At 34.0% G+C, this 26,800-nt stretch overlaps 3 protein-coding genes across 7 annotated transcripts in view; 1 reads left to right on the top strand and 2 right to left on the bottom strand.

Moving 5' to 3' along the window:
• Nucleotides 1-6,791, top strand: part of LOC126779433 (spectrin beta chain, non-erythrocytic 2) — an 87,256-nt gene extending 80,465 nt beyond the window's left edge. For 3 of the 5 annotated variants that reach the window (XM_050503354.1, XM_050503349.1, XM_050503350.1), the window contains 3 exons: nt 147-557; nt 5,127-5,217; nt 5,766-6,791. In XM_050503354.1, coding sequence (XP_050359311.1) covers nt 147-557; nt 5,127-5,217; nt 5,766-5,880 — 617 coding nt within the window. In that variant the 3' untranslated portion in view covers nt 5,881-6,791. The remainder of the gene's footprint in view (nt 1-146; nt 558-5,126; nt 5,218-5,765) is intronic. The other 2 variants (XM_050503353.1, XM_050503355.1) reach the window with 2 other exon arrangements.
• Nucleotides 6,792-7,067: 276 nt separating this feature from the next.
• Nucleotides 7,068-14,471, bottom strand: LOC126779797 (uncharacterized). The gene is made up of 5 exons (XM_050503934.1): nt 14,258-14,471; nt 13,754-13,864; nt 9,164-9,316; nt 8,591-8,699; nt 7,068-7,429 (listed from the first exon to the last, which is right to left on the bottom strand). The coding sequence occupies exons 1-5, from the start codon at nt 14,465-14,467 to the stop codon at nt 7,068-7,070; spliced, it is 945 nt and encodes a 314-aa protein (XP_050359891.1). The 5' UTR covers nt 14,468-14,471.
• Nucleotides 14,472-16,421: 1,950 nt separating this feature from the next.
• Nucleotides 16,422-26,619, bottom strand: LOC126779513 (T-complex protein 1 subunit eta). Its single transcript, XM_050503562.1, has 14 exons — nt 26,527-26,619; nt 25,166-25,264; nt 24,043-24,138; nt 23,703-23,768; nt 23,346-23,421; nt 22,945-23,056; nt 22,065-22,198; nt 21,521-21,696; nt 20,940-21,094; nt 20,429-20,598; nt 18,915-19,049; nt 18,415-18,603; nt 18,041-18,165; nt 16,422-17,604 (listed from the first exon to the last, which is right to left on the bottom strand). The coding sequence occupies exons 1-14, from the start codon at nt 26,527-26,529 to the stop codon at nt 17,512-17,514; spliced, it is 1,629 nt and encodes a 542-aa protein (XP_050359519.1). The 5' UTR covers nt 26,530-26,619; the 3' UTR covers nt 16,422-17,511.
• Nucleotides 26,620-26,800: the final 181 nt, after the last annotated feature.

Consider the following 26,800-nt stretch of genomic DNA (forward strand, 5'->3'; position numbering starts at 1 on the left):
GTTTGCAGATACGTCAAAATCTTTAGCAGTAATGGTGGATGACGTTATTTAAGTAGTAGAAATAAAAACTAATTAGGTATAAATATATTCAGCCATTTTGTCAAAGTATATAGCGTTTACTCTTAACCACAATTTACATCCAAAAGCAGCAGACAGTGGAGTGCCTCCGTTACCACTCTCAGGCCCTCCGGACCGCCCTCCCACTATCCCGGAACGGGCCCCAGTAATACCGGAAAGAGGCCCGAATATTCCCGACAGAAATTCGAATGTTCCCGAAAGAATGGACAGAGGAAACAGTAATGATAGATACGATAGAACCGACCGAAGTTCTTCAGAGAGAATGTCCACCTTCGACAAGAGTTCGATGGAGAGACAAAATCCTGGCGAGAAACAGTCTGTCACGGCTCTAGTGAACAGCTACCAGCAGAGAATGTCGAAGAGTTACCAGGAGAAGGTGGATCCGAACAGGAACTCCAGCGGTTGGCAGAATTACGAGCGACAGAACAATAACTGGCAGGGCGTGGAGACGTCGCACTTCTATTCGGCGAGCGAGCTCGGTCAGTTGATAGGTCGTCTTCTTAAGACTGATGCGGACATATTGACATTTATATTTAGATTTGAAACATATTTTTATTTGCCATTTACTAACGCACTATTGAATTTCATGCTAAGCGTTTGAAAAATATAAACCTTCTCCTCAAAAAGAGGAGAGGAAGCCTTTAGCCCAGTAGTGGGACATTCACAGGCTGTTTGGGTTTAAAAATTATGGTATGAGTGCCGAGGTACTCACGAAAATTGATGCGTGAACTTGCGAGCTCGTGTACCGATCTCACGCACACTTACAATAACGTTACGCTGACGTCATCACGCTCGAACTCTCAGCTAGATACCGTAAAAAACGTCGTGATAATGCCTTGAATGAAACTCTATCACGTATATGCGTGACGTAATCTCCAACCATTGCAGATATTTAATATTAATATATATCTTTTATTATTTATAAATCATTTCGTGTAATATTTCCGCATCAAGTCTTATTGAGATCTTTTGTGAGGCTAGAGATTAGTTTGATTTAATGACGATTATCTTTGCGCTTCTGTATCACATCTAAGAGATGCTATATTTTAGAGACGTTGGAAAAATATCGATATATCGATATATTTTTATTAAAAACACTTACCTTAATATCGATATTTTTTGCCACTCCTGACATCCCTATTATAAGTTCATTATATATATATATATATATATAATAGTCATTAGTCTCTTATGTAACACTTCTGGCTACTGTTTTGTAATCTGAAATGGGGGTGGGGCCTAGTAAAGATGGCTGACATATAGTTGTTTTTTTTTTTTTATAAATAACATTAGTAGTGCATTGTGAATTTTTAGTATTGAAGGACAATTGGTGGGCCAAAACTTGCCAGTACGTTTTAAGAGTTCCAAAACATTTTTGGTGCTAGTAATAATAATAATAAGGCCCTCCAGACCGATTTCCAGCCAACTGCGCTGGACATATTATAGTGCACAAGTGTGTGCGCAAACAGAGGTGCACTCTTTAACTCACATAATCCGATGGGACGGCAACCCGACACGACCGGAAAGAGTTCAGGCGCAGGACCAAAAGCTTTACGTGCTTTCCGAGGTACGGGAGTGTACACACTTCCAACTTCCAGACCCCGGACTACTGAGAATTTTCTGACAGAAAAATCCAATAACTTATTATTGGCCCGATTGGAATTGAACACAGGACCTCCGGGTCAGCGGCTTTATATCTAGCCACTAGATCAACGAGGCAGTCAACTAGTTATAATACGCTTCTAAATATTGTTATTTATTTAAAATGGTCAACTCTTTAATACTTTAACATTTCCTCTTAGACTTCAGAACTATCTATACCTTAGTAGGCCTAACACGAGGTTAATTATTAAATGTATAAAAAAAAAAACTATCCCTAGCTCACAACTAGATCGCTCTGCAGAAACAACGCCATACTCGCAGTGGTTAGTTTTGGGACTTATCGGTTTGATGTTTCGCTGCAGTTACAACTAACACGGCTTTCAGCTTCTTACACTTTATTTCTCTATGATATATTTTATTTGTTTGAAGGCACAATATTTTCAACATTCTGTATATATTAGAAGTCGAGATGGCCCAGTGGGAAGAACGCGTGAATCTTAACCGATGATCGTGGGTTCAAACCCGGGCAAGCACCACTGAATTTTCATGTGCTTAATTTGTGATTATAATTCATCTCGTGCTTTACGGTGAAGGAAAACATCGTGAGGATACCTGCATGTGTCTAATTTCACTGAAATTCTGCCACATGTGTATTCCACCAACCCGCATTGGAGCAGCGTGGTGGAATAAGCTCCAAACCTTCTCCTCAAAATGAGGAGAGGAGGCCTTTAGCCCAGCAGTGGGACATTCACAGGCTGTTTCGGTATATATTAGACATATTTTTGGGTATTTGAATGATTATATTTTGTTTTCTTTTTTGTAATAATTAAATACTATAAATTTAACTTAGTGTAGGGTTTTTTGGCAAGGTCTTAGTGAGTGAGCTCATAGCACTTGTGTAATGAGTCTATACTCACTATACCAGTATTTATGTGAGCGAGGGTCACATAAAAAAATACATCAGATGGCTAATTTGTTCGAGTGCTTCTAAATAAAAATTACAATTGAATACCAATAACGCTCTTTTATAGAGCGCTCGACAGATCAATGTTAATATTTCCGTAATCTATTTTTCATTCAAACGCCCAATTTTAAGTCCTTGGTTCGAAATTATATAAAATAATACATTTTCACCAACATATCTTGTATTTACTAACTTTAGAATATAATATAGTCTGGTGATCATATCCGGGCAAGCACTGACGAGTTCACTAGTTTTTCAAGTACAATAGGTTATATTTTATCAACATCAACAACATTTGGTTTAGCGATATTTTTTTTCAAAGAATTAACTTCACTTAATATCGATCTTTGAAAAGTATAACAAATGCAATCATGGTTTATATTATAATTAATAAATTAATATTATAATCGATATTTCGACCGTAAAATTTCTTTAGTATAATTTTTTTTTTACGTATATTTTCTTAACCTCTTGTATTATCTATAATAATAATATTCCCGCCATTTTTTGACACTTCTAATTTAATGAACTAATTTTTATCTGTAACTGTTTAATTCATATTATATTTATGATATATTCTCTCCTACGCTGCTCAGGACCTAGCCATCTACTTTATGTGTTACATAAAGTACAATGTATGTTATTTAAGTTATTAAATATATTTTAGTGTTTTAAAATTAACCATAGATAATAAACTATTTTTTTTTTTTTTTTTTTATATTCTAACCTTTATTTTAAATGTAAAAATCTAAGCTTAATGTTTATTCTTTATCTTAGTTATAGACAATGTATGTTTATTTTAATTTATTTATTTATATTATTGAAGCTTTGGTTGTATAGAAATGGTGTTTTCGTTTTATCTGTGGTATCGCTTGTCGTGTTTATTGTATTTACTATAATGGGCTACTGTTGAAATAAAAACGCGTTTAATTAACATATGACATGCAAACGATTTGGCTTTACAAGATTTTCACACAAATAAGTTTCACTTCAAAATTTAATATTTTAACGATTACCTACTTAACCGATCATCGTGATTTTGTACACACATATCAGGGGTAGAGAGGTCCCAGGGTACCCAACATCTACCTCTCGCCCCGACGTTGGTCTAGACAATATTAAACGCGATGTTATTGTAATACTATCAAGATCACTGGTTTGTCTATCTTTGTTTTATAAATTTATATGAGAAAGTAATGATTAATATCATAACAAGTGTTTGTATAAAGATTACTAAAGTAATAAATAGCTTCGGATTATTTTTTACAATCTCAATAGCCAATTATAGTATAGAATATTTCTTTATATTATTTATTAGCTTTAATTTGTTATAGTTTATTGGTCGTGCGGTGCGTCTACGTGTTGCAATGCTTATACGGACTTACTTATAAATCTTGTTTGGCGGCTGCTGAGTTAAACATCTGATATCTCTTTCTCTCTCTGTCATCATTCATTCAAAATTCAAAAGAAGGAGACAGTATTGTCTTACTTACCACTCACTAAGCTATTTATTGGTAAAGCCGCTAGCTTATAAATCGATTCTATATGCCATTTAAATAAGATGAAATAAGACAAAAATTACAAAAGGAAATTTCTATAGAATTTGTATGAAATATTATTTATAAAAAAATTATGAGTATTTAAAAGTCTATCGATGATAAATTCTATTCAAATTGCCTTTTTTCAAACGCAATGACGTAGCCAAAACAAGAAAACATCCCTTTATATAAAAACAAGAACATTAAATTCAGACGTGTCACGTCAGTCTAACTGTAATCGCAGCTACATATTTATTAATACTTGTCTTCGCGTGTTAGGTGGCTTAGAAGGGGGGGGGGGTCAGGTGTTAGATATATAAAGTCTATATTCTTCTTTTGGGTTTCACTTTGCGTCATACCTTTCGTCAAGATCGGTTCAAGCGTTAATAGTCAGACAGACAAAGTTATTTTCTTAAAATATAAATATAGATTTTATACTTAATCTCCTTAACGTGCTTATGCCTTCTTCTGGTATAAGTTTTATACATATTGGTTTAGGAGTTTTATCAAGGACTCATTTATTAGTCACATATTTGGGTTAATAAAAAAGTTTATCAATTCAATATGACGAAGACCGTTGTTTATTGCATTCTAGTCTAGGATCTAGCTGTAGACCTAGAAGTAAATAATGGCTACGTCTTTGTATATAACTGACTTATAGCTTCTTATGTAGTTAGTTTAAGCTTGTACGTGTATAGGCTTTGTTCAATTTTGTTGTTATTTGGAATGGGCGTTTCATAAAATTTTCTATATATAATAACTAGGCAATAAGGTATTTTTTGTATATTGATTATTTATTTAATTTAGAATCAGCTGAAGTAACATATTCGTTTTTATTATAATAATATATATATGTATGAAGAAAGCTTTCTCCAAATGACACGCATGGGTTGTGGTGATCTGTATCCGTGTGTCCGTTTAATAACGAGCTATGTGTACCACAGCGTATGGTGGTGGCAGTGCTAGCAGCACGAGGCCAGCCTCCGTGGCCGGCAGTGGCGGCTCTCCGGCCCTCGACCAGAGACCGGCGTCTCGGTAAGTTGGGAGACAATATGTCTGTATATAATTTTACTGGTGGTAGGGCTTTGTGCAAGCCCGTCTGGGTAGGTACCACCCACTCATCAGATATTGTACCGCAAAACAGCAGTACTTGTTATTGTTGTGTTCCGGTTTGAAGGGTGAGTGAGCCAGTTTAATTACAGGCACAAAGGACATAACATCTTAGTTCCCAAGGTTGGTGGCGCATTGGCGATTTAAGCGATGGTTAACATTTCTTACAATGCCAATGTCTATGGGCGTTGGTGACCACTTACCATCAAGTGGCCCATATGGCACCGCACTTTTATCAAACACAGGCAACACTGATTTTCATTGAATTTTTTCGTGTTTTTTATTTGTATTTATAATTCATCCCATTATCTGCGGTGAAGTAGAGTATCGTAAGAACACCTACCCGTGTCCACCAGCCCGCATCGGAGGTCTTTGCCCATCAATGAAACCTATGCAGGCTATTAATTTAACAATTATAAATATAACAAGTTTAAATAAGTTTATTTTAAATGTTGCATTATAAAATTTTATAGATCATCAGGAGAGTCAGAGCTGTCGGTGGGAGGGGGAACGAAAGAGAAGAAAGACAAAAAGGGTGTGTTCGGAGGACTGTTCAGCAGGAAGAAGAGACCACAGAGTCATATGTAACTTATATCCAACAAAAACTAAATTATTACACATTAATAATCAAACAAGCCCAATTTATTAATTTCTAGGAAAAAATCTTGAAGTCGTGTTTTGTAATGGCAACATTGAATATCAATAAAAGTGTTGCCAACTCTTTTACTCATTTTATGTAATTTATTAAAACTTCGACCATTCTTGTCTATTCGTGCCTTTAAATATATGGTCTCTAGTATATAAGTGAAGTGCCTTCAATGAATTGTTTTCGATGTTTTTATCATTCGCAGTTATTTATATAAAGTATTCATGTATACTTGAAAAAGATTTAGAAAAATAATCTATATCTTTTAATTTAAATTTTTATAAGTCACAAATTGGCATAATAAAAAAAATAACATGGCAGGTGTAGAAAATGAGATACGAATTCAGACATTCCATCTGTACGCGACATTCCGTAACGCATTTTAATTAGAAATCTGCCAATATTATAAAAGTATTCTGAAATTGACAATAAAAATTAGGTTTAAGGATATTTAATCACTCGTTACAGCATAATCAAGAGATTTTTAGACACTCAACTTTTAACAGATTTCGATACTGACTTTGTGTGTCTCCAGACAAAGTACAAGATAGTACCACCAATACAATATAATCGTTGATTTTACTAAGTTTATTCATGTTATTTATTCTTCTCGGTGTCGAAATCGAATCCATTTTTTATTATCTGTGCTTTACAAATTGGCGGGAATTTATCTGTCAAGAAAATGGCGTAATTTTTTTATAACCGTTATTCAATTTACGTTTTTTTAATATTTAAGTTTAGTGTTTAAGAATTAAATTGTAATTTTACAAATACGATCGTGTGATCCATCAATTGTCTTATGTTATACTGTTCAACGTAATTACATGTATTGAATATATATTTTGCATAATAATTGTCGTTTTTTTATTGCACCTACTTATGTGAACAATATTAATAAATAATTTATTAGTCACTAAAATTAATGAATAAGAACGGTAAATTATTATGAATATTTTAAAAAAAAGTTCTTTTACAAATTCATAATAATCAGTCAAAAGAACTAAAAAAAGGAGTATAAGGCTTCAATAATGATATATGTAAAACTAAAACTAAAACTAAATCATTTAAAATGAAAAACGAAGCACAATAACTCATTTTTATTTAAAAAACAAAATAAACATAAATTTTCTCATTCATAAGTTTTCATTCTCCTTTTATTTCGTCGAATAATGAATTTTCTTTTTACGGACCTTTTGCTAATAGGTCGTACTGTCAACACATTTTGAACATCAAAATTTAATTTTTTATCACCTTTATCATTAAAATTATCAAACTGATTAGAACTATTCCACACTTTATATTTTACATAGTACTTCATTACATTCTCCAACGGCTCCGCGGATCGTTTTTTAATCGATTTGACAGCCGTCAACTGTTTCGGCGGGAGTTTTGACAGCGGTCGGCCATTTTCTGTTTGTTCGAGAAGTTCTAATGATCCGGTATCGATTTTTTCAGTGGCGTCGTTTTCGTTGATTTCAAATGTCGAAGTTTCTGTAATTAAATTAAAAAAAAAACATTTAAATGCTAATTACACATTCGATTATTTATTTGATTCTAAGAAAAAAATGAGTTATTACTTGACCGGCAAATATATAAAAAAGAACACAGGTTTTTATTTAAATACCATTGTATGGACGGTAAGGCCAGACACAGAATGACTCCTGACTGTTAACAGTAGTGTACAGAAGTTCAGTTTACAGCTGAAAAGTGAGCGAGACAAAGCTATCCTACGGCCAATAGTTGTCTGCGTCTCTCTTATAACAGACATACAGGTGAAAGCTACTGAGCGCACGATAACTTTGTCTTTTCTTTGTCGTTCTTAGATATTTGCGACAATCTCAAAAATAAATAAAAACATAGTGATCACTACATAAAAGCACGCCGTCGACTCTAGTATCCAGTCGACGCCAAATGGTAATCCAACGCCAAATCACTGGTGGTAGGGCTTTGTGCAAGCTCGTCTGGGTAGGTACCACCCACTCATCAGATATTCTACCGCAAAACAGCAATACTTGATATTGTTGTGTTCCGGTTTGAAGGGTGAGTGAACCAGTGTAATTACAGGCACAAGGGACATAAAATCTTAGTTCCCAGGGTTGGTGGCGCATTGGATATGTAAGCGATGGTTGACATTTCTTACAATGCCGATGTCTAGGAGCGTTGGTGACCGCTTACCATCAGGTGGCCCATATGCTCGTCCGCCTTCCTATTCTATAAAAAAAAAAAAAAAAAAATCGGTCCCTGCGTCGGGCCCTGTGCCGTGCCCGCTTGTTCGTATCACGTATTGCTAAATCTCGACTTACGCTCGTATTTCCTTCGAATATGTGTCGTTTTCGCCCACAATCCTTTCGTAATAAAACATGAAATATATATAGTTTGTTGCGATTTATATTTTGTCGCATCTGAGCTAAAGACGTTTTATATTATCTTTCGATGTATTTTGTAAGCGATCAAAAGAAATACTGTCTCACTCACAGCGGAACACACTGAACATTATTATTGTATTGTATTACATACTCAATGTATGTATTATATTGTAGTACATACTTAATGTTAAAATACTGACAATGATGTTTGGTAAAATAGTGAGGGGATATTCACACGACTCTAATACCGCTAAAACCGGTAAGCTTGTGACAAATAGTCGCCTACCTGTTTCAATAAATTCCTTAGGGTTCGGCTCGTACCCGGTGAGGTACGCCAGCCGGTCCAGCAACCATGCTAGCTGTAGCAAGAGCTCGTTCTCATTTCTAGCATCATTCTGTATAATATCAATAACTTTGTATAAACATTACACATTATTTTATAGTATTAGCATCTAGTTGCCGTCGAGGCAGTTATTTTGAAATCACAGACTTACACTTAAATTTTATTTATTTGTATAAATGTATGTAGATAACACAATATCAATAATCGATATTTCACGATTCATCATCGTTTAATTAGATTGCTTTGATGCAGAAGTAACGAAAAAATTAATAAAAAGACAAGTTTGTTTTTTAAAGTATAAATAAAAAAAAATTAACTTCAAACAAAATAATTCGCGCTTTTAAAGTGTCACCTCTATTTTTTCATCCTAGGATGTGTTTTTTTTTAAAGTGAAATCCCAAGCATAAAAAAAAATCTAAATCGGTCCATAAATTACGGAGTTCAGAGGTAAGAAACATAAAAAAAGCAACTGAATTGTGAACCTTTTTAAACTCTTTGGTTAAAAAATATCGTTACCTTATAATCCTTATTATCATACGCCTTGTCTCGCAGTTTATTCGTCGTCAACAGCGCTAGTTCGGACAATTTCTGAACGTATTCACTGTTATTAGTGGCGGCCCCACACGTCGACAATATTTCATTTGACTTCTCTTTCAATTGACTGTTTGCCTAAAAATTGAAAATTTCATCTTGCATTTAGTGTGTCCCTGGTTTCATCCACGAGACGTTTCGTAAATAAACACATACAGTGAAATACTCTTTAATTAAACTTTTTTTTAAATATAAGACAGACGAATAACAAACTTGATAATAAAGAAAAACGCCACTGAATTTTCACGTTGATCTATATATAAAAGAATAAGTGACATATATATCGTTTACTGCGACGTCAGTATTTCGTCCATAACAGAAGTACAATAACAGTTTAATAAATAAATTAATTAATTTGCAAATCGCGATCTGATAAATATGTTTTATCACTTGTCGCCATACTTAAACACATTTTAACGTTGATAAACTTAAATCTTATGTTAAGATATCTATATATAAAAACGAGTAAAGACTGCTATATAGGCTCTGTGCAGACTCGTCTGGGTAGGTACCATCCACTCATCAGATATTCTACCGCAAAACAGCAGTACTTGGTATTGTTGTGTTCCAGTTTGAAGGGTGAGTGAGCCAGTGTAATGTGGTAATAAATGTGGTGGCGCATTGACGATGAAAGCGATGGTTAACATTTCTTACAATGCCAGTGTCTATTGGCTTTGATGACCACTTACTATCAGGTGGCTCGTCCGCCTTCCTATTCTATAAAAAAAGAGTAACTGACTGATATATCAATAATAATAAATAAATAATACATAACACTATTGGGGATAGCACCATGAAAATTTCGATACAACCTGTATCAATTTTTTTTTTCCTTTTACATAGTTGGTTAGTTATAAAAATTATGAAAAAAGAGTTATAGAAATTGATATTTTTAAATACCAATTTCTATATATTCTGAATTAAGCCGCTTGTAAAACGCTAATTATATAATAATCATTTTAAAACTACTACAATCATTGTCTTATGCTTAACAATATAAGTCTTATAATTACAGATTTACTTAATTTGTCAAATATTTATAATAACATGGTTCTTCAAATATATTAAATTTAATTTTGTAATATTTCGCAACTGTCTCTATTTATAAATTTTAGTATCACATATCCTGACGACGGTCGTAAATATTCAGCCGGATACCGTTCAATAACCGTATATCCTCTTCCCTCTCGGACCGCTTACTGAGTGCATGTGTTTATTGGCTTGTTTGTGATTAAAATTGTTTGTTAAAGTTACAATTAAAAACAATAAATCCGTGCTATAAAATAGGAGTGCATAACCAATAAGAAGGTATACGTTCATCGCGGCGCCTGGTACTTTGCGCCTAGTACAATCCGCTTCGTGGCTACGATTTATAAGGCCCCGCCTACCTCTTGCGAAATCCTGCTGCCCTGGTACTTTAAATACGATCACTTATTATAATATATAATTATTTATTAAAAATAAAGTTGGGGTGACACTTTGTCAAGGGCATATATAGAAAAATGCCAATTGAACACTCCCCTCCGAAAACACCTACTCCTATGTTACAGCATTTTCAACGCGAGTTGCATTGAAGCGTGTTGGAATAAGCTCAAAGCCCTCAAAAAGGGAGAAGAGGCCTTAACCCAGCAGTGGGACATTTACAGGCTGTTATCGTTAATATTATCGTTTATCGACCTCCTAGTTTCTGCCTCTTAAATAATTTCATTTCTCTCCACAACTTACTCGTGCAGCTTTCATCGTACAAAAACATAATATTAATGGGAGACGTCAATATTAATATTGCTGACTTAAATCAGGATACTTCGAATTATCTTGAAGTCCTGTCATTTTTTGGTTTAATCCCGGCATATTACACGCCTACTAGAGCCAATAGTTGCTTAGACCATATAATCTTTAAAACAAAACTATCATCTTTTACCTTCATCTTAACAACAGCAATAGCAGATCACGAAGCAATTATTTTATGTATGAATAAAAAATTAAAATACTCATATAAATTAAATTTTGACAAATTAAAAGATGATTGTAAAAATTTAGATTTTAGTGAGATATATAATATAAATAACAATCCAGATCAGTGTATGAACATATTTATTAACCTTATACAAAACATTATTTTGAAAAACACAATTACCAATAGACTTCCTCGAAGTAAAATAATTAAAAAACCCTGGATCACCATAGGTTTGCTGAAATGCATAAGAACTAGGGATAGAATGCACTACAAATTAAAGAAAGAGGTAAATAATGAGACTAAGAATTACATACAAACGTTACAGGAATTTTTGTAATCTAATTTTAAAAAATGTAAGAGGGACTACGAAAGAAATGAAATTAAAGCCGCTGAAAATAATAACAAAAAAATATGGGACGTAATAAAAAATATTAATAACTTAAATAAAACTACAAACCAACCTTTTGAACTCCTTAATATAAATAAAACACCCCTGGAATCAGTAAACTCAGTAAACAAATACTTTGCAAGCATAGGTGCCGATCTGGCCTCAAAAATAACCTCAAACCTACCAACCACCTTCACTAATACCTTTAGAACATCATTTATACAAAACTCATTCGTTCTCTTAAGCACTACAAAAGATGAAATATGTAGACTTATAATCGACCTAAAATCAAACTGTAGTCCTGGCTGGGATGGCATAACGTCCAAGGTACTCAAGTGTCTAATTGAATTTATTGTGACTCCGCTCACCTACATTTTTAATAGATGTTTATCCGAAGGTATATTTCCTGTTTCAAGAAATCCATAGTAATACCCATCTTTAAAGCCGGAGACAGAAACCTTGTATCAAATTACCATCCCTTTCGAAAATACTTGAAAAAATTATAAATAATAGACATTAAATATTTGGAAGATAAAAATTTAATCGCAGATACACAATATGGCTTTAGGAAAGGAAAATCAACCTCGGATGCAGTTCATTCTCTTGCGGATTTCATAGTAGACAAATTAGACAGTAAAGAAAAATGCCTAACTATATTTATTGATCTTCAAAAGGCATTCGATACAGTCTCTTTGAATGAAATGATCGAGAAGCTAGACAGTTTAAGCATTAGAGATAGACAACTACAACTTTTACAAAATAATCTGCTAGGTCGCTCCCAGCAGGTTAAAATAGGTGACGTTATCAGCAATGAGAGATTTGTCACTTATGGAATTCCGCAGGGTAGCATTTTAGGCCCAACTCTATTTCTTTGCTATATAAATGAACTTTGCAATCTAAAGCTAAGAAATTGTAAAATAATATCATATGCAGATGATACCACACTTACATTTCACGGTAAAACATGGAATGAAGTATTTGAATTTGCACAAGAAGGTTTTAATACGGTTAATCACTGGATGGCTTATAATACCCTCACTCTGAATCCAAGTAAAACTCAATACATAGTTTTTTCAATGTGTTGTGTTGCGTACACACCTAATAATACAATATCACATTAATTAGTAGCTCATTCGTGTAATCGTGCAGATCATACCAAATGTACCTGTCCCATTATTAATAAAATAGATCGACCTAAATACTTAGGTATAACAATTGATAAAAATCTTAATTTTAAAGGGCATCTAAAACAATTAAGTCAAAAACTCAGAAAACTTACATATATTTTCAAAAATATGAGACATATCGCTGACTGGACCCTCATCAGGACTGTTTATATATCATTATGTCAATCTTTAATAGCATATATAGCTGTATAACTGTATGGGGTGGTAAATAATAATAAACAAGCAATTGTAGTAAAAAAAAATAATCTACACACCATATATACACATACATACAACACACAGGCACAAACACAAACACACACACACACCCCCCCATACACATGCACTCACACGCACATATTCACAAGCATACATTATCTTTTTATTTCTATTAGCATAAGTATAACTTATTACTAGATAATATATTGTAAAAGCTTTAGTGTTTCTCGTGTTTTCTATAAAATTAAACAAATAAATAGTTCCTTACTCAAGAGGGGGAGCCAGGAGACCCTTAGCACAGGGCAACCTAGTTTGGGCTCCTGTATCCCACATATAACTGTATTTATATATATTATAAAAAAGGAAAATGTAAACATTATTGTCTGTGGGAGAGAATAAAAAATAAATTTATTTACTTATTTATTTATTTATATCCTTACGCTTTTACAGGGACACACCCTGTAAATACTAGCAAATAATAATAATAATAATAATATCCTGGGACATTTTTCACAGACGGCCATCTGATCCCAAATTAAGCTTGTACAAAGCTTGTGCTATGGAAACCAGACAACTGATATACTACATATACTACTTTTCTTTTTGTAAATACATACTTATATAGATAATTACACCCAGACTCAGGACAAACAGACATGTTCATGCACACAAATGTCTGTCCCGGGTGGGAATCGAACCCACAACCTTCGGCGTGAAAGGCAAGTGTTCTACCAACCACGCCAACCGGCTCGTCAAATATTTTTAATAACATATTTTATACATACCTTGCTATTAGTTTTGTTAAGACTACACTTGTATAATGTATTTCGGTACGTCATCAGGGCCTTACTCAAGCCTTCAAGGTAAACGCTACCATTACGAATTATACTGCTCGCCTAAAAGATATTATTAATTAATACAAAACTAATTGTTAAAATATGAAAAGGCTATGGGCGATGTTGATTGACAGATAATCAAAATTAAATTTGATAGTTACGTATTCCCGCATTCTTTTTATAACATTTTATTTATTTATTTATTAAGGATCTCCAACATTTTGATAGTGAATATATACATATAAACCTGTATGTGATATCGTTTAATTTCAAATAAAAATACAAAATGTACCTATATAATTAGACATTATTAATACTAGTTTTTGCCTGCGTGGGTTTAGGTACAAATAAATAGTAATTTCATCAAAAAAAAAACAAACAAACTACGCATTTATAATATTAGTATAGACTTTACATCACAAAAAAACACATCATGTAATATATTAATATTACCTCTTTCTCCTTATATCCTTGATAACCGAAATTTCGTGCGTAGTTTTCTCCGAGTAAATCGTTTTCATTATTTATAATTTCGTCACTATTTTCGTCAGACTGTACTTCGTTATCAAGAAATATTTTTTTCACTTCACCCAGATCAACCGTCCATGACATCACTTCAGAAAAAAACATAATACACAAAACCATACAAAATACTTTACCCATTTTACAGATATATTTTTAATGTGTTTTTATAATCTATAACAAATACATGGACTTATTATTTTGACATATTATTTCCCGCCCAAAATATAATATTTTAATTAATTACTTTTTTGAATACCGAATGTAAACACAATGTAGTCGAGACTGATGAGAAATTGACGAACGTTAGGACACAAACGGAAGTTTTTTCTTGCAATTAAACATTTCCCGCGGTTACTGTGAAGGATTCTTGGCTAACATACGATTGTATCCGTTAAATTGGGGCCAATGTTGGTTTATGAATTCGTAATGAGTTTCTAATTTTATTATTTTGACTGCAATTCTCTGGTGTTCTTAACGAATAAATTATTTCAATGTAATTTTTGTGTGACGCACTAAACTAAAAACAATGTTGATTTTCATTTAAAATACACATTTAATACTTTATTAGTAGTAAGCTCTTACGATTAAAAGTACCTACTTTTGAATCTTCATTTTATAAAATGAATTTTAATTTAAAATAGTCATAATTTCAGAATATAGATTCTACTGAAAAGAACCGGCAAAAAAGTTAGTAGTTTTATGGTTTACGATGGTTAGATTACATAAAAAGCAATTATAAAATTGTAATTCAATTAATTCATTCTACACTACACCCACATGGAAATATTTATTTATAAATTTAAATATTTAATTTATTACATTTCGTTGGGGCGTCATGTTAGTATGCGCAAGCGATTCCTTGACCCCTCTGAAGAGAAGGAACCATTGGTCTGGTATTCCTTCGTCCCGGTCAATGAACTTCATGTGGGTTTTTGTTTTATTTAATTTATTTGTATATACCATATTCCTTTCTGCTGCCTCGTTGGTCTAGTGGCTTGATGTAAGGCCGCAGACTCGGAGATCCTGGGTTCAATTCCCAGGTCGGGCCAATAAAATGTTATTGGGTTTTTCTGTCAGAAAATTCTCAGTAGCGTCTAATATTTATGAAGTTGGAAGTGTATACATTCCCGTGCCCTGGAAAGCACGTTGTCATTGGTCCTGCGCCTGAACTCTTTCCGGTCATATCGGATTGCCGTCATATCAGATTATGAGATTTGGGGAATAGAGAATAACCTGTGTTTGCGCACACACTTGTGCACTATAATATCTCCTGCGCAGTTCCCTAATCTCTCTTAATATTGGCCGCCGTGGCCGAAATCGGTCTGGAAGGACATTATTATTCCAATCGGAGTAGAAATAAAATAAATAAATAAATCGTACATTTACAAATTGCATGCGATTTTCTAATTGTTCCGCTGTATTACGCACTATAAAATGTTCTTTCTTTATTTGAATGATATCGCGTCAATTGATATCCGTGTCAAAGTTGTTTATTTTGGGTTGTTGTTGGAATAGGCTATAGATTTGTAAACAATTACAAGGCCTGACAATAACTTCTAATACAAAAACTGAAATAGGCAGTTAAATTGAAATCGCAGTCACTTTATTTATTTGTAGACAGGACAAGTATATGATTAGCCCAGTAAGCCTCTAAAAATGTATTTTAATATGTTAATATTATAAAGGCATTTGACATACACCTTCTTCTTCGTCGTGACACTTGTCAGAGCAGTCGTGGTCGCCATGTATTATGAATTGCCACACCTTGCTTGTTTGCAAATGCTTTCCGGCGTATTGTTAAATATATGTGTATTAATTATACCAATATCATTGTAAGGAATTTCCTTGTTTTTAATTAGTAACTGCTGTATTTTTGCATTTTATTTGCGCCCTTTAGCATTTATTTCTTTTTTTTTTTTTGTTAGACCTATTTAGCACACGTGCAAACATACGTTTCAATATACCATTTAACTATAAATATGATGAAGTACAAAGTTATTTTCTATTTGCTACCTATCTATAATATCGAAAAATACTGAAATAGCTAACTTTTTTTCATAAAAAGAAGAAGAAGGAAGAAATAAAACTAAACTTCAGTTAATACTTTTTAATTTAGTAAATCCATATCTAGAATAACTTAGCGTCTAATATTTATGAAGCGTGATTGTATTAAATGAGAACAAAACTAGCGCGGTCTAGCTCTCGGCGACTCGTCCATGAAACAGTTTATAATATAAATATTAATTCAACCAAATATTGCCAAATAAATTGTCATTTTGTAGAATGGGCCCGTAAGTGTTTACAGTAACAGCCTGTGAATGTCCCACTGCTGGGCTAACGCCTCCTCTCCCTTTTTGAGGAGAAGGTTTGGAGCTTATTCCACCACGCTGCTCCAATGCGGTTTGTTGGAATACACATGTGGCAGAATTTCGGTTACCAAGATATACTCAACATTAGAACGATTTTTATTAACAACTTAAGGTATCTTTAGTAAGGTAAGGCTTTTACAAAATGATATTGGAAACTAAACGGTCTCTTCTAACATTTAAGTTTGGTTGAATAATATAGGTTAACTAAACGCCTATTAAACGCTTATAAATAAGCCCGTATATGTTTAAGACATGTTTATAATTTTTGCGGACATTTGCAATACGAAGACTAAAAATTAAATAATTTCAGGTTTCTTAAATAATTAAATCATAAATTGTTTCATACATATTCTTGAAATTAAAAACAAAATACATGACGATGTATATTGCCATCTCTTTCTTGTAATTGTTATATTAATAGGCTAGAAAGAGAAAAAATGATGTCAATTGGAATTATTTCTTTAAAATACAACTGTATTTGTTTCGCATCATGCGTCTCATTCTAATTCATAGTTGTTTAAATCTATCTCGCTCAAAGTAAATAATTTTATCATAGTTCGAATAAACTAATTTAGTTAATGAAGTATTTTTGAATGCAATGTTTTGATGTAACGTTTCTGACGCAAAACTTTTTAGTTATGTCACACTTCTGAGTTTATTTATTAACTAACTCCTTGGTTAATCAAATGATCCAGTCATTGCTTGCATTGGATTTCAGCGCATTGTTCGAGCGAGACAGACATTAGTTAGAATAGTGTGGTGTAAGAACGCTGCAGCGTGCGTGTGATTCTTATATCGAGGTGGTAAGGTCGATTATCCCATACGAGGCCGTCCCATACCGCGTCCCGGCGCCGGCATGTCACCGCCGCCCTTCACGTTCTTTATTGTTTCGTCGATGGAGAGGATCTGACAATGTAAAAATATTTTATATAAATTTATATTAGCATTAAACATTACAGCTTGGCCCCCTTAGTTGTAGCGTGATGTTACAGTCTTAAATTTTTTATCTACAATATCAGGCTATCCAACACGAAAACACATTTTCAAATCGGATTGGTAGATCTTGAGATTAGTTTATTCCAACAAAACTCTTGATCTCTATATATCAGGCACGGGGTTATAGCATGAAGTGTATGTATATTTTATGAAGATATGTTTAGTAGTTAAAAGCTAGCCAATTTTATCTAAATTCCAGCTGTTACTTATAATTGCTTGTCTATTAATTTGTGCCCAACCCTTTGTTTGAACCTAGAACCTCGAGGTTAGCTAGCCAGTAGACCAATGAGACAGTAATTATGGATTATTGTATTATATACGATAATTATAAACTGGTAAGTGGTACCTGTGCGGCCGCCTCGCACGCGGCGGTGATAGCGTTGGTTTTGACGACGGCGGGCTCCCACACGCACGACGCGAAGTTGTCGGCGATATCCTCCTTCTGAATGTCAACTCCGTACCACACTTCACCTAGAGACAGCATTTTATATATTTATTCAAGTTTCACTTTACTATATTACTAAATTTACATACAACAACTAAACTTATCTGTAAAAATATAAGCTCAGTTGTCTTAATGTGGTTAAATCACGTGAATTCAGCCAAAGTTTATGGTTCCAGCGCAGGCAGCACCACTGAGTGTTCATGAGCTTTAATAATCAATTTTGTGCACAAATCTGTAATCGAAGCTAGTGACTAGAAAGGGAGGTAAGAACTCACCCTGATGATGCTTCTGGCGTAGCTTGTTGAGCAGGTTGGTGGCGTCGAAGCCGGCGTTGTCGCAGAGCTGTCTCGGGATCGCCTCGAATGCGCGCGCCACGCCCGCGATCAGCAGCTGCTCCTTGCCCGCTATCGACTTCGAGTAGTCGCGTAGGTGCTTCGATATTTCCATGTCTATAGCACCGCCGCCTGGAGAGAGATTTATTTTTAGATTTTTTTTACAATAACCTATCGAGACCTTTTGGGAATATTCTACCTCAAAATATTAATACATTGCATTACTATTTTCTGTTTTGATTGGCGAGTGAGCCAATGTAATTAAAGCCACAAGGGTTAACTAAAATATAATGTTCATTTTAGTTGCCATGGTTGATGTATAGACCGTGTAGGAAATAATTAATATTTCTTAGAGTGCCTATTTATATGAGATTAGATGGCTTATTTGCATGTCTGTCTTTGTCTTTAAAAATTAAATAGCTTGCGAACTTCATTCAACTCACCGGCGACGACGGCGTCGTTCTTGATGGTACGCCTCACAATCATGATAGCATCGTGTAGAGACCTCTCCGTCTCTTCCAAGAACTGTTCAGCTCCGCCACGGAGTATCAATGTACATGTTTTGGCAGCGGGACATCCTGTGTAGATAAAATAACTTTTAACATTAACTATAAACTAGATTTTTGATGGGACGGTTGGCGTGTTGGTGGATGCTTGCCTTTCACACCGAAGGTTGTGGGTTCGATTCCCACCCAGGACAGATATTTGTGTGCATGAACATGTCTATTTGTCCTAAGTCTGGATGTAATTATCTATATAAGTATGTATTTACAAAAGAAAAGTAGTATATGTAGTATATCAGTTGTGGTTTCCATAGTACAAGGATCAGATGGCCGTGTGTGAAAAATGTTTAGGATTATACCAGGATATTATTATTTATAAATAAAACAATAAATATAGAAGTTATAGCTATGACACGAATATATATACTAAAATACTTATAAACGGCAGCAGCTCATCTTATATCAATCAAGTAGCATCAATGATTTCTCTTTTATAAATTTGGAATAGTAAAAAGTATCAGTCTTAAAACATCCCAATTGTGGGCCCAAGGTTCTCTCCACCTGTAGAATTGGTTCGGAGTTTATTTCACCATGCTGCTCTAATGCTGGCAGAATTTTAATCGACTCATACAGGTTCATCTCACGATATTTTCCTTTAACACCGAGAACAAGATTATAAACACAAATAATGCACAAAGAAATTCAGTGTCGGAATCATCTGTTACTATTCATGTGTTCTAGCCACTACACCATTTCGGCTCATCATAAGATATTATGTACATACCTACAAAACTGCTCAAGAGAGGAGCATCTGAGCAGTACAGTGGATAATTTACTGGCTATTTATTATTATCTGATTGTTTATGGAACACGATGTTTTTTTATGAATACTAAAACTAAAAACTAAACACAACATTACCTAGGATCAACTTTTATATATACATGAAAGGGATTTTGATCAACTGTCAAAGCATTTAATACTAATACTATGTTCCTCAAATGACTCAAACACTTTACACTCAAACAATAATATAAGTTATACAAATAATTTGAACCAATATTAATAACTCTCACCATCAGGCGCGTTCTCTTTATCATAACCTGATTGGAAAAAATGGAATTAGGAAGTGGAGTAATATTAAGGGGATGGGTACATCATTTGTTAATGCTTTTCACTTTACTTTTTTACTTGGGTATAATTGCGATAATAATTTCATTATGGTAAGAATATACATATTTAAAATATATATACGTATATATAACTTAGTTATCATATTGACTCGGCTTCGTTCGATATAAAGTATTAAAACCTTAACATTAAGTTCCAGCTAGAGCAGTTATAACAAAGTAACATCGACACTGTTTCACTACACTCTTCCCCCACCCTACCAGCCCAGTCTTAACCAATGGGCTAGAGTTACCGCATAAGAGCTGGTACGTGGATGTGAACTGACCGGTGAATATGTTGTAGCGCTCGCCGCCCACCTGGCGCTCGTCGAAGCGCGCGCAGGCGCCCAGCGCGTCGGGGCGCAGGTCGCGCACCGAGCTCAGCACGGCGCCGCCGCACGCGCGCTGCGTGCGCCGCAGATCCTCCTCCGTCACGCGCCCCGCGCAGAACATGTCGCTGCGGGCACGGGAGACGGTTACTGTACGCTCCCAAGATACTCACGATTGCATCGTCATTTTACAAGATTATATAATATACAGAGGAGCGCCAAGAAACTCTTTTCCACCACTTAAATAACAAATAGGAAGTTTAATATAATCTTGTATTGAGTAATAATACCTCAATTAATAGCAATTTTTAACATAAGATTTAAATTTAATAATACGCAAAGCTAAAAATATCTACAGATTTATTTTATAAAAACCATCTCTGTCCCATCAAGTAAAATGTTTGACAAATTGTATATAATAAAAATTTCAATTAGTTTAGTGATTTCATTTAGATTAGTGACAGCTCACCGGTCAGCAAAGTATTGCGTGGCGACGTCCCCAATGGGCAGCTTGCTAAGCACGACCTGCGCGCCGCTGGCGTGCAGCACGGCCAGCTTGTCGTACAAGATCTGCCACTCCGCATCCACCACTTTTTGATACTCCTTTACGTTATCCACGCGCACCTAGAACCAACATGATATTTCATAAACATGCTAACATTTCTCTTCAACTATTAACTATTAACGTTATCATCTTATAATATTAACAATGGCTTTATCGATTTTGTTCAAATTTTGGATTTAGATAAGGTTTTGCTTTTTAAGTTTATCTATAGGGGTATAATTCTTGCAATTTTTCACAAAATTAATTATTAGAGCCAAGCTCGGTAGCTCATACATTATAATAGTGACATATAGATAGGGCTCAGGGGCAGAACTAATGACTTTACACGCTTTGTGAGGCACGAGCATGTATACACTTAACCCTTCCAGATTCCAAGCTGTGACTAAGAATTTTTCGGTAGAAAACCCCAATAAGTTTTTACTGGCACAAGGTTGCGAAACCCGAGACCTCAGTACCTGAAGCCATTGAGTGCCAATAGTACTGACCTCAGCATTATCCCGCTCAGCTTTAAGTTCCAATTCAATGTTGAGCAGTGCAATCTTGCAGTTGGTGTAGCTCTTTGGTTGCATCTCGAATCCGGCGTACGAGAACGTCTTCTTGAACGCCACGCCCGCTACGAGGAATGAGTCTTCCAATGCACCTCCTGCCACTTTCTTGATACCTGGACAAACACACATTCACATTCAATAAAAAAAAATAATCTATTAATCATGTATGTACAAGTTTTCAATTTGAATTTTATTATATAATTGAATTTTTTTTATTATTTATTTAGTTTTAGTTTAAAATTCTAAAGCTCATTTTGTTCGTAAGTTCTTATAAGTAGTTTTTTCTTATATTTTATTAATATTTATGGCATAACAGCGATTGAAACTGATAATAGACCTATAGATATTTTCTACTATTGCCTCATTTTAAATATGGTGATCCTCAACGCCTTTTCAGAAATTGGATCCGTTTGTTTTAATCATCGGCAACATACATTAGTAATGGTGTGAAATAAACACTTAATTATTTAATTTAACTCACCAATCATATCTAAGGGCAGTAAGGGAGCGTCCAATGACAAGACAGCATCGACCACCATTTTGGAGAAGTGGCCTTTCTGCTGGTGGATCAACTTCGACGACATCGCTGTTGACGCGCATTTACTTAGGAGTTCCCTAAAAGTGATAATTTTTCATTATATGTATTATAATTAAATTTTAATTAGCAATATTTATAGTAAGTTTTGTCTCATTTATCGATTGTCCACATTATATTCAGTAATTGGATCCGATTGTTTTAATCATAGACAAGATTTATTTTTATTAACATTAATATGATAAATAAAGATTTTGGTGTACCCAAATATATAACAAATGAATGTCTCGCGCATCGTCTGTAATAATATAATGTATTTCTGCAGTAGCAAACGGCTTTCGTTCATTCTCATTCTGATTTCATTCATACATAATGATTGAACCAGTGTACCACCCGACCACTTAAATAGCATTTGCTGTGTAAATCATTATATGAAAGTAATGTATGGTTCCTTTCTAACAATTTATAAGCATGAACAACACTCAATTTATTTAGTGATGTTCTCCTGATCGACTTTGGCCTCGTCAACTGTGCAGGACATATAATTGTGCACAAACACGTGTTCTCCACATACCCTAACTGATATCATGCGATGAGAGGGAAATCAGACACAACCGGAAACAGATGCGGTGAAGGAACAATGACGTGCTCTCCGAGGCACGGGAACATAGAAAATCTTGCGGGCTACAAGTTAAGAGCTAATATCTACTACTACTTGTGTGAAGTTTATACCGTGTGAAATTAATAATATTAATTAATTTACATATATTAATTAATAATCTGACACAGCAATGTAATAGTAATACTCAATAAATAAAAATAATACCTCTGTTCTTCTGGAGAGCTGTTCTCAATTTTGACAGCAAGTTCCTTAACTCTATCCACAGCTAACTGGCCAGCTGTTCTCACAGCACGGACAATGATCCTCGGGTGAACACCTGGTGGTGGTGGTATTGTATTAGAATTTTATCAAATCATAATTAAGTTGAAATGCATAGTGATGAGCCTCATGTCTACTATCATAGACCACACAGTTGGTTCAGAAATTGTATCCATTGTTTTTAATCATTGGCAAGATATTTTTATGTATAGAAAAAAGTAAAATCCTGAAGTTTACCTACTGCTACCCAATTTATGTGAAGGTTTGGAGCTTAATCCACCACACTATTTCAATACAGGTTGAAATTATACAGGTTACATTTCTACAAACACCTAAATGTTACTTGCCTTCTTCAACAAAAGGTTTCAACCTCTTCAACAGCTCACCAGCGAGTATCACCACAGAGGTGGTGCCGTCACCGACCTGTGACATTAAAATCCTATGTAATATTTTTACAGTAACAGCTAAGTGTAAATAACTAATAGATAGTATCATTAAACGTTGTGTCCACAAATACATTCGGAAATTGGATCCGTTTATTATAATCATATAAAAAAAAAGTCAACTATTTTTTTGAAAATAGGCAAAGGTAAAAGTGACTGATTGTCTTTTTCATTTTGATTCTAAAGTTAACTTTTTTATTTGATTTTCAATTTTGTCTATGAACGGTCGGGAACAAGGTAGTATTATATAACAATAGTTACCTCAGCATCCTGGGACTTGGCAATATCGACCAGTGTTTTAGCAGCTGGGTGGACAATATCTAAGAGCTGTGGAAGAAGACAAAAGATTTATTATATCAAAGTTTTTAAGTATTTACAGGCTCTACCATGCAAACACTAATCAAGATTTATATACTGTTTGACTTTTCAGAAAAAAAAGCGATTGATTTTATGCTCTTAACATGCCCCAGATCGCATCATAAGATCCTTGACAAAATATAACAAATCATGGGTTACGACAAAAATAAATATGTAAAAATGCATCCTGTATTTTGGAGTAAAAAAATAAAGAAATATTTATCTTTTAAAATATGAACCATACCTTCATAATAGTAGCACCATCGTTCGATATAACAGCCTTTCCATTGTGGTCCACAATCAATTTGTCCATGCCCCGAGGGCCCAGTGTAGTACGTACCTGAGTATATACATAATGTTATACTTATAAAAAGGCTAAGAAAAAAAAAAAAATTAATCTACTTACGTAGATCTCATTATATCATTCAATTCCCATCACTAATTCAGAAATTGGAACGAGTGTAATCACTGTATGTAACAAACACATTATAATGTTGCCTGACACTGTGACAGCTTCATCTCAAGTCATTTTAATGACACTCCATGGAGTCATTCAAGTATTATAAAAGCATTTTGATATAAAGCATCACTTTATTTACACTTATTTAAAGGAATACTAGTTTTAATTTTAAGAACTACATGCAAATTCCACGTTGTGTGACTGATGAGTTGTTCACCGATTTCAATAACAGGACCAGAGTGACAGCTATGAATGACAGACTTTCAATCCTGAGCCACCGAGCATAAATCAAAAATTGCAATTATATCAAGTACCATCCACCCCACATTTAATCGAAAAGCAACTATCAACAAAAAAATAACATTCCTGTTTATTATTTCAATTATAAAATGATGTCCTCCCAACCAATTTTGGCCATGGCGGTCAATCTCAAGAGAGATTAGCCAAATACTCGGCAAATATAATGGTGCACAAGTGTGTGCAACACACATGCACTCTTTACTACCTCACTGTCATAATCCAATAGGACAGCAATTTGACGCAACCGGAAAAGTATCATGCACAGTAGCATCAGAACTTACATGCTTGCCAAGGCACTAAAATGTACACGGGGAGTATGTACTTCCAATTACTAGACACTGAGTAAAAATACACTTGAAAGAAGCAGTCGCTCAAAACAGTTGGACTATTCCATATTTTAAAAAACTGAATAAGAGAAATGAATAATAATTAACTTTAATTAAATTAAATAACTTTTTAGATAGGATGTGATACTTCTAACATTATTAGTGCTTATGTAATACTTGAATGACTTTCCAGACATTTCAATCCACCATAGAAGGTTCATCAGGTGAGATTGAAGACAGGCATGATAAAAATATACAAATATTATAATGAACATACTCACAGCATCTACGACGAGTTGACAGGCATTGATGTTGGAAATAAGCTGCGGACGGCCCTGGGATTGATCTGTCCCTTCTTTCAGCACTAGGATCTGTGGTTGCTGAAAATGTCATCAATATAAAATAGAGCCTTTAATAAATATAAGATATGTTTTTTTTTTTTTATAGAATAGGAAGGTGGACGAGCATATGGGCCACCTGATGGTAAGTGGTCACCAAACGCCCTTAGACATTGGCATTGTAAGAAATGTCAACCATCGCTTATAGCCAATGCGCCACCAACCTTGGGAACTAAGATTTTATGTCCCTTGTGCCTGTAATTACACTGGCTCACTCACCCTTCAAACCGGAACACAACAATATCAAGTATTGCTGTTTTGCGGTAGAATATCTGATGAATGGGTGGTACCTACCCAGACGGGCTTGCACAAAGCCCTACCACCAGTAAGCCAGTAGTAGTATACCAGTGTATGATATGGCACCATTGGTCATATCCAAATTAGGCTCGTCTGTACTAGGATGTCATGTAAGCTTATATAAAATACAATATTTCGTAAATTACCAATTTAAAATGGCAATAAATGTTCATAATCTTTGTATTGAGAGGTGATAATGCAGTTGCAATACTTTTCAGTGATAGGCATTTTAATTTTTTTAAGCCATATCCAATTTAATTCAAATGTAACAGCCTGTTACATCCGACTAGGCTCAGGCCTCTTCTCCTTGACGCGGAAGTTTAATAAAAGGAAAGAAGAAGTAAAATTGTAACTATGTCAAATTAATGTCGACATCTTTTAAATGAAGTAATCAAAAAGATCACCTAATGCAACATATAATTCTTTAAGTATAATCTGCATATAATTTAAACGCCGTTATGATCATTCTTTTTTTTTTAATACTTAACGGCCATTGTCAAAAAACATCTGAACATATAAGTTAAATTTATTATGATTTTACATAATTTAGATCCTTTATTTTAGTGTAATTAGGATTTTAATAGCGAAAATTTTGTTATTTAATTAATTTTAACTTTAATATGTGTATAATATAGAAAGAACAAACCTTTTACGGGTGAATGAGTCATATTATTTTAAATGAAAAGGAAGATGAATGACACAAATATAAATTAAGTTGCGATATTTTAAGCTGATTAATACCAATTTTGTGATAAATAAACTATACTATAATAATACTGAAACTTCCAGATTTAACCTCTTGTTTCAATTAAAATTTCACCGAAAAGTACATTGATAATAAACGAAATATTTTAATAAACAACAAGTTAACACATCTTAAAACCAAATAAATTTCATTTTAGGATAAATTATAAATGGATTACATTAGAAAAAGCAAATTAATTTACCATCTTGAATATCTCTCAATTTTTAAACCAAAACAAACCCACAGACTAAAAGAATGATTTTAAGTGACGAAAGTCAAATGACTTTTCATTATGTACTCGATTAATATAATCGAATGAATTTCAGCAAAATATTAATAAATATTAAACCACAACAAAATTGTGTCAAATAGCTGAAATTAAATAAATCATTTATAAAATGTATATACGTTTGCTAAATCTATTAAAATTGTAAACAGCGTTTTTTATTAATAACAGAGACAAAAATATCATTAAT

This window comes from Nymphalis io, chromosome 29 (genome assembly GCF_905147045.1).
Source record: "Nymphalis io chromosome 29, ilAglIoxx1.1, whole genome shotgun sequence".
NCBI lineage: Eukaryota > Metazoa > Arthropoda > Insecta > Lepidoptera > Nymphalidae > Nymphalis > Nymphalis io.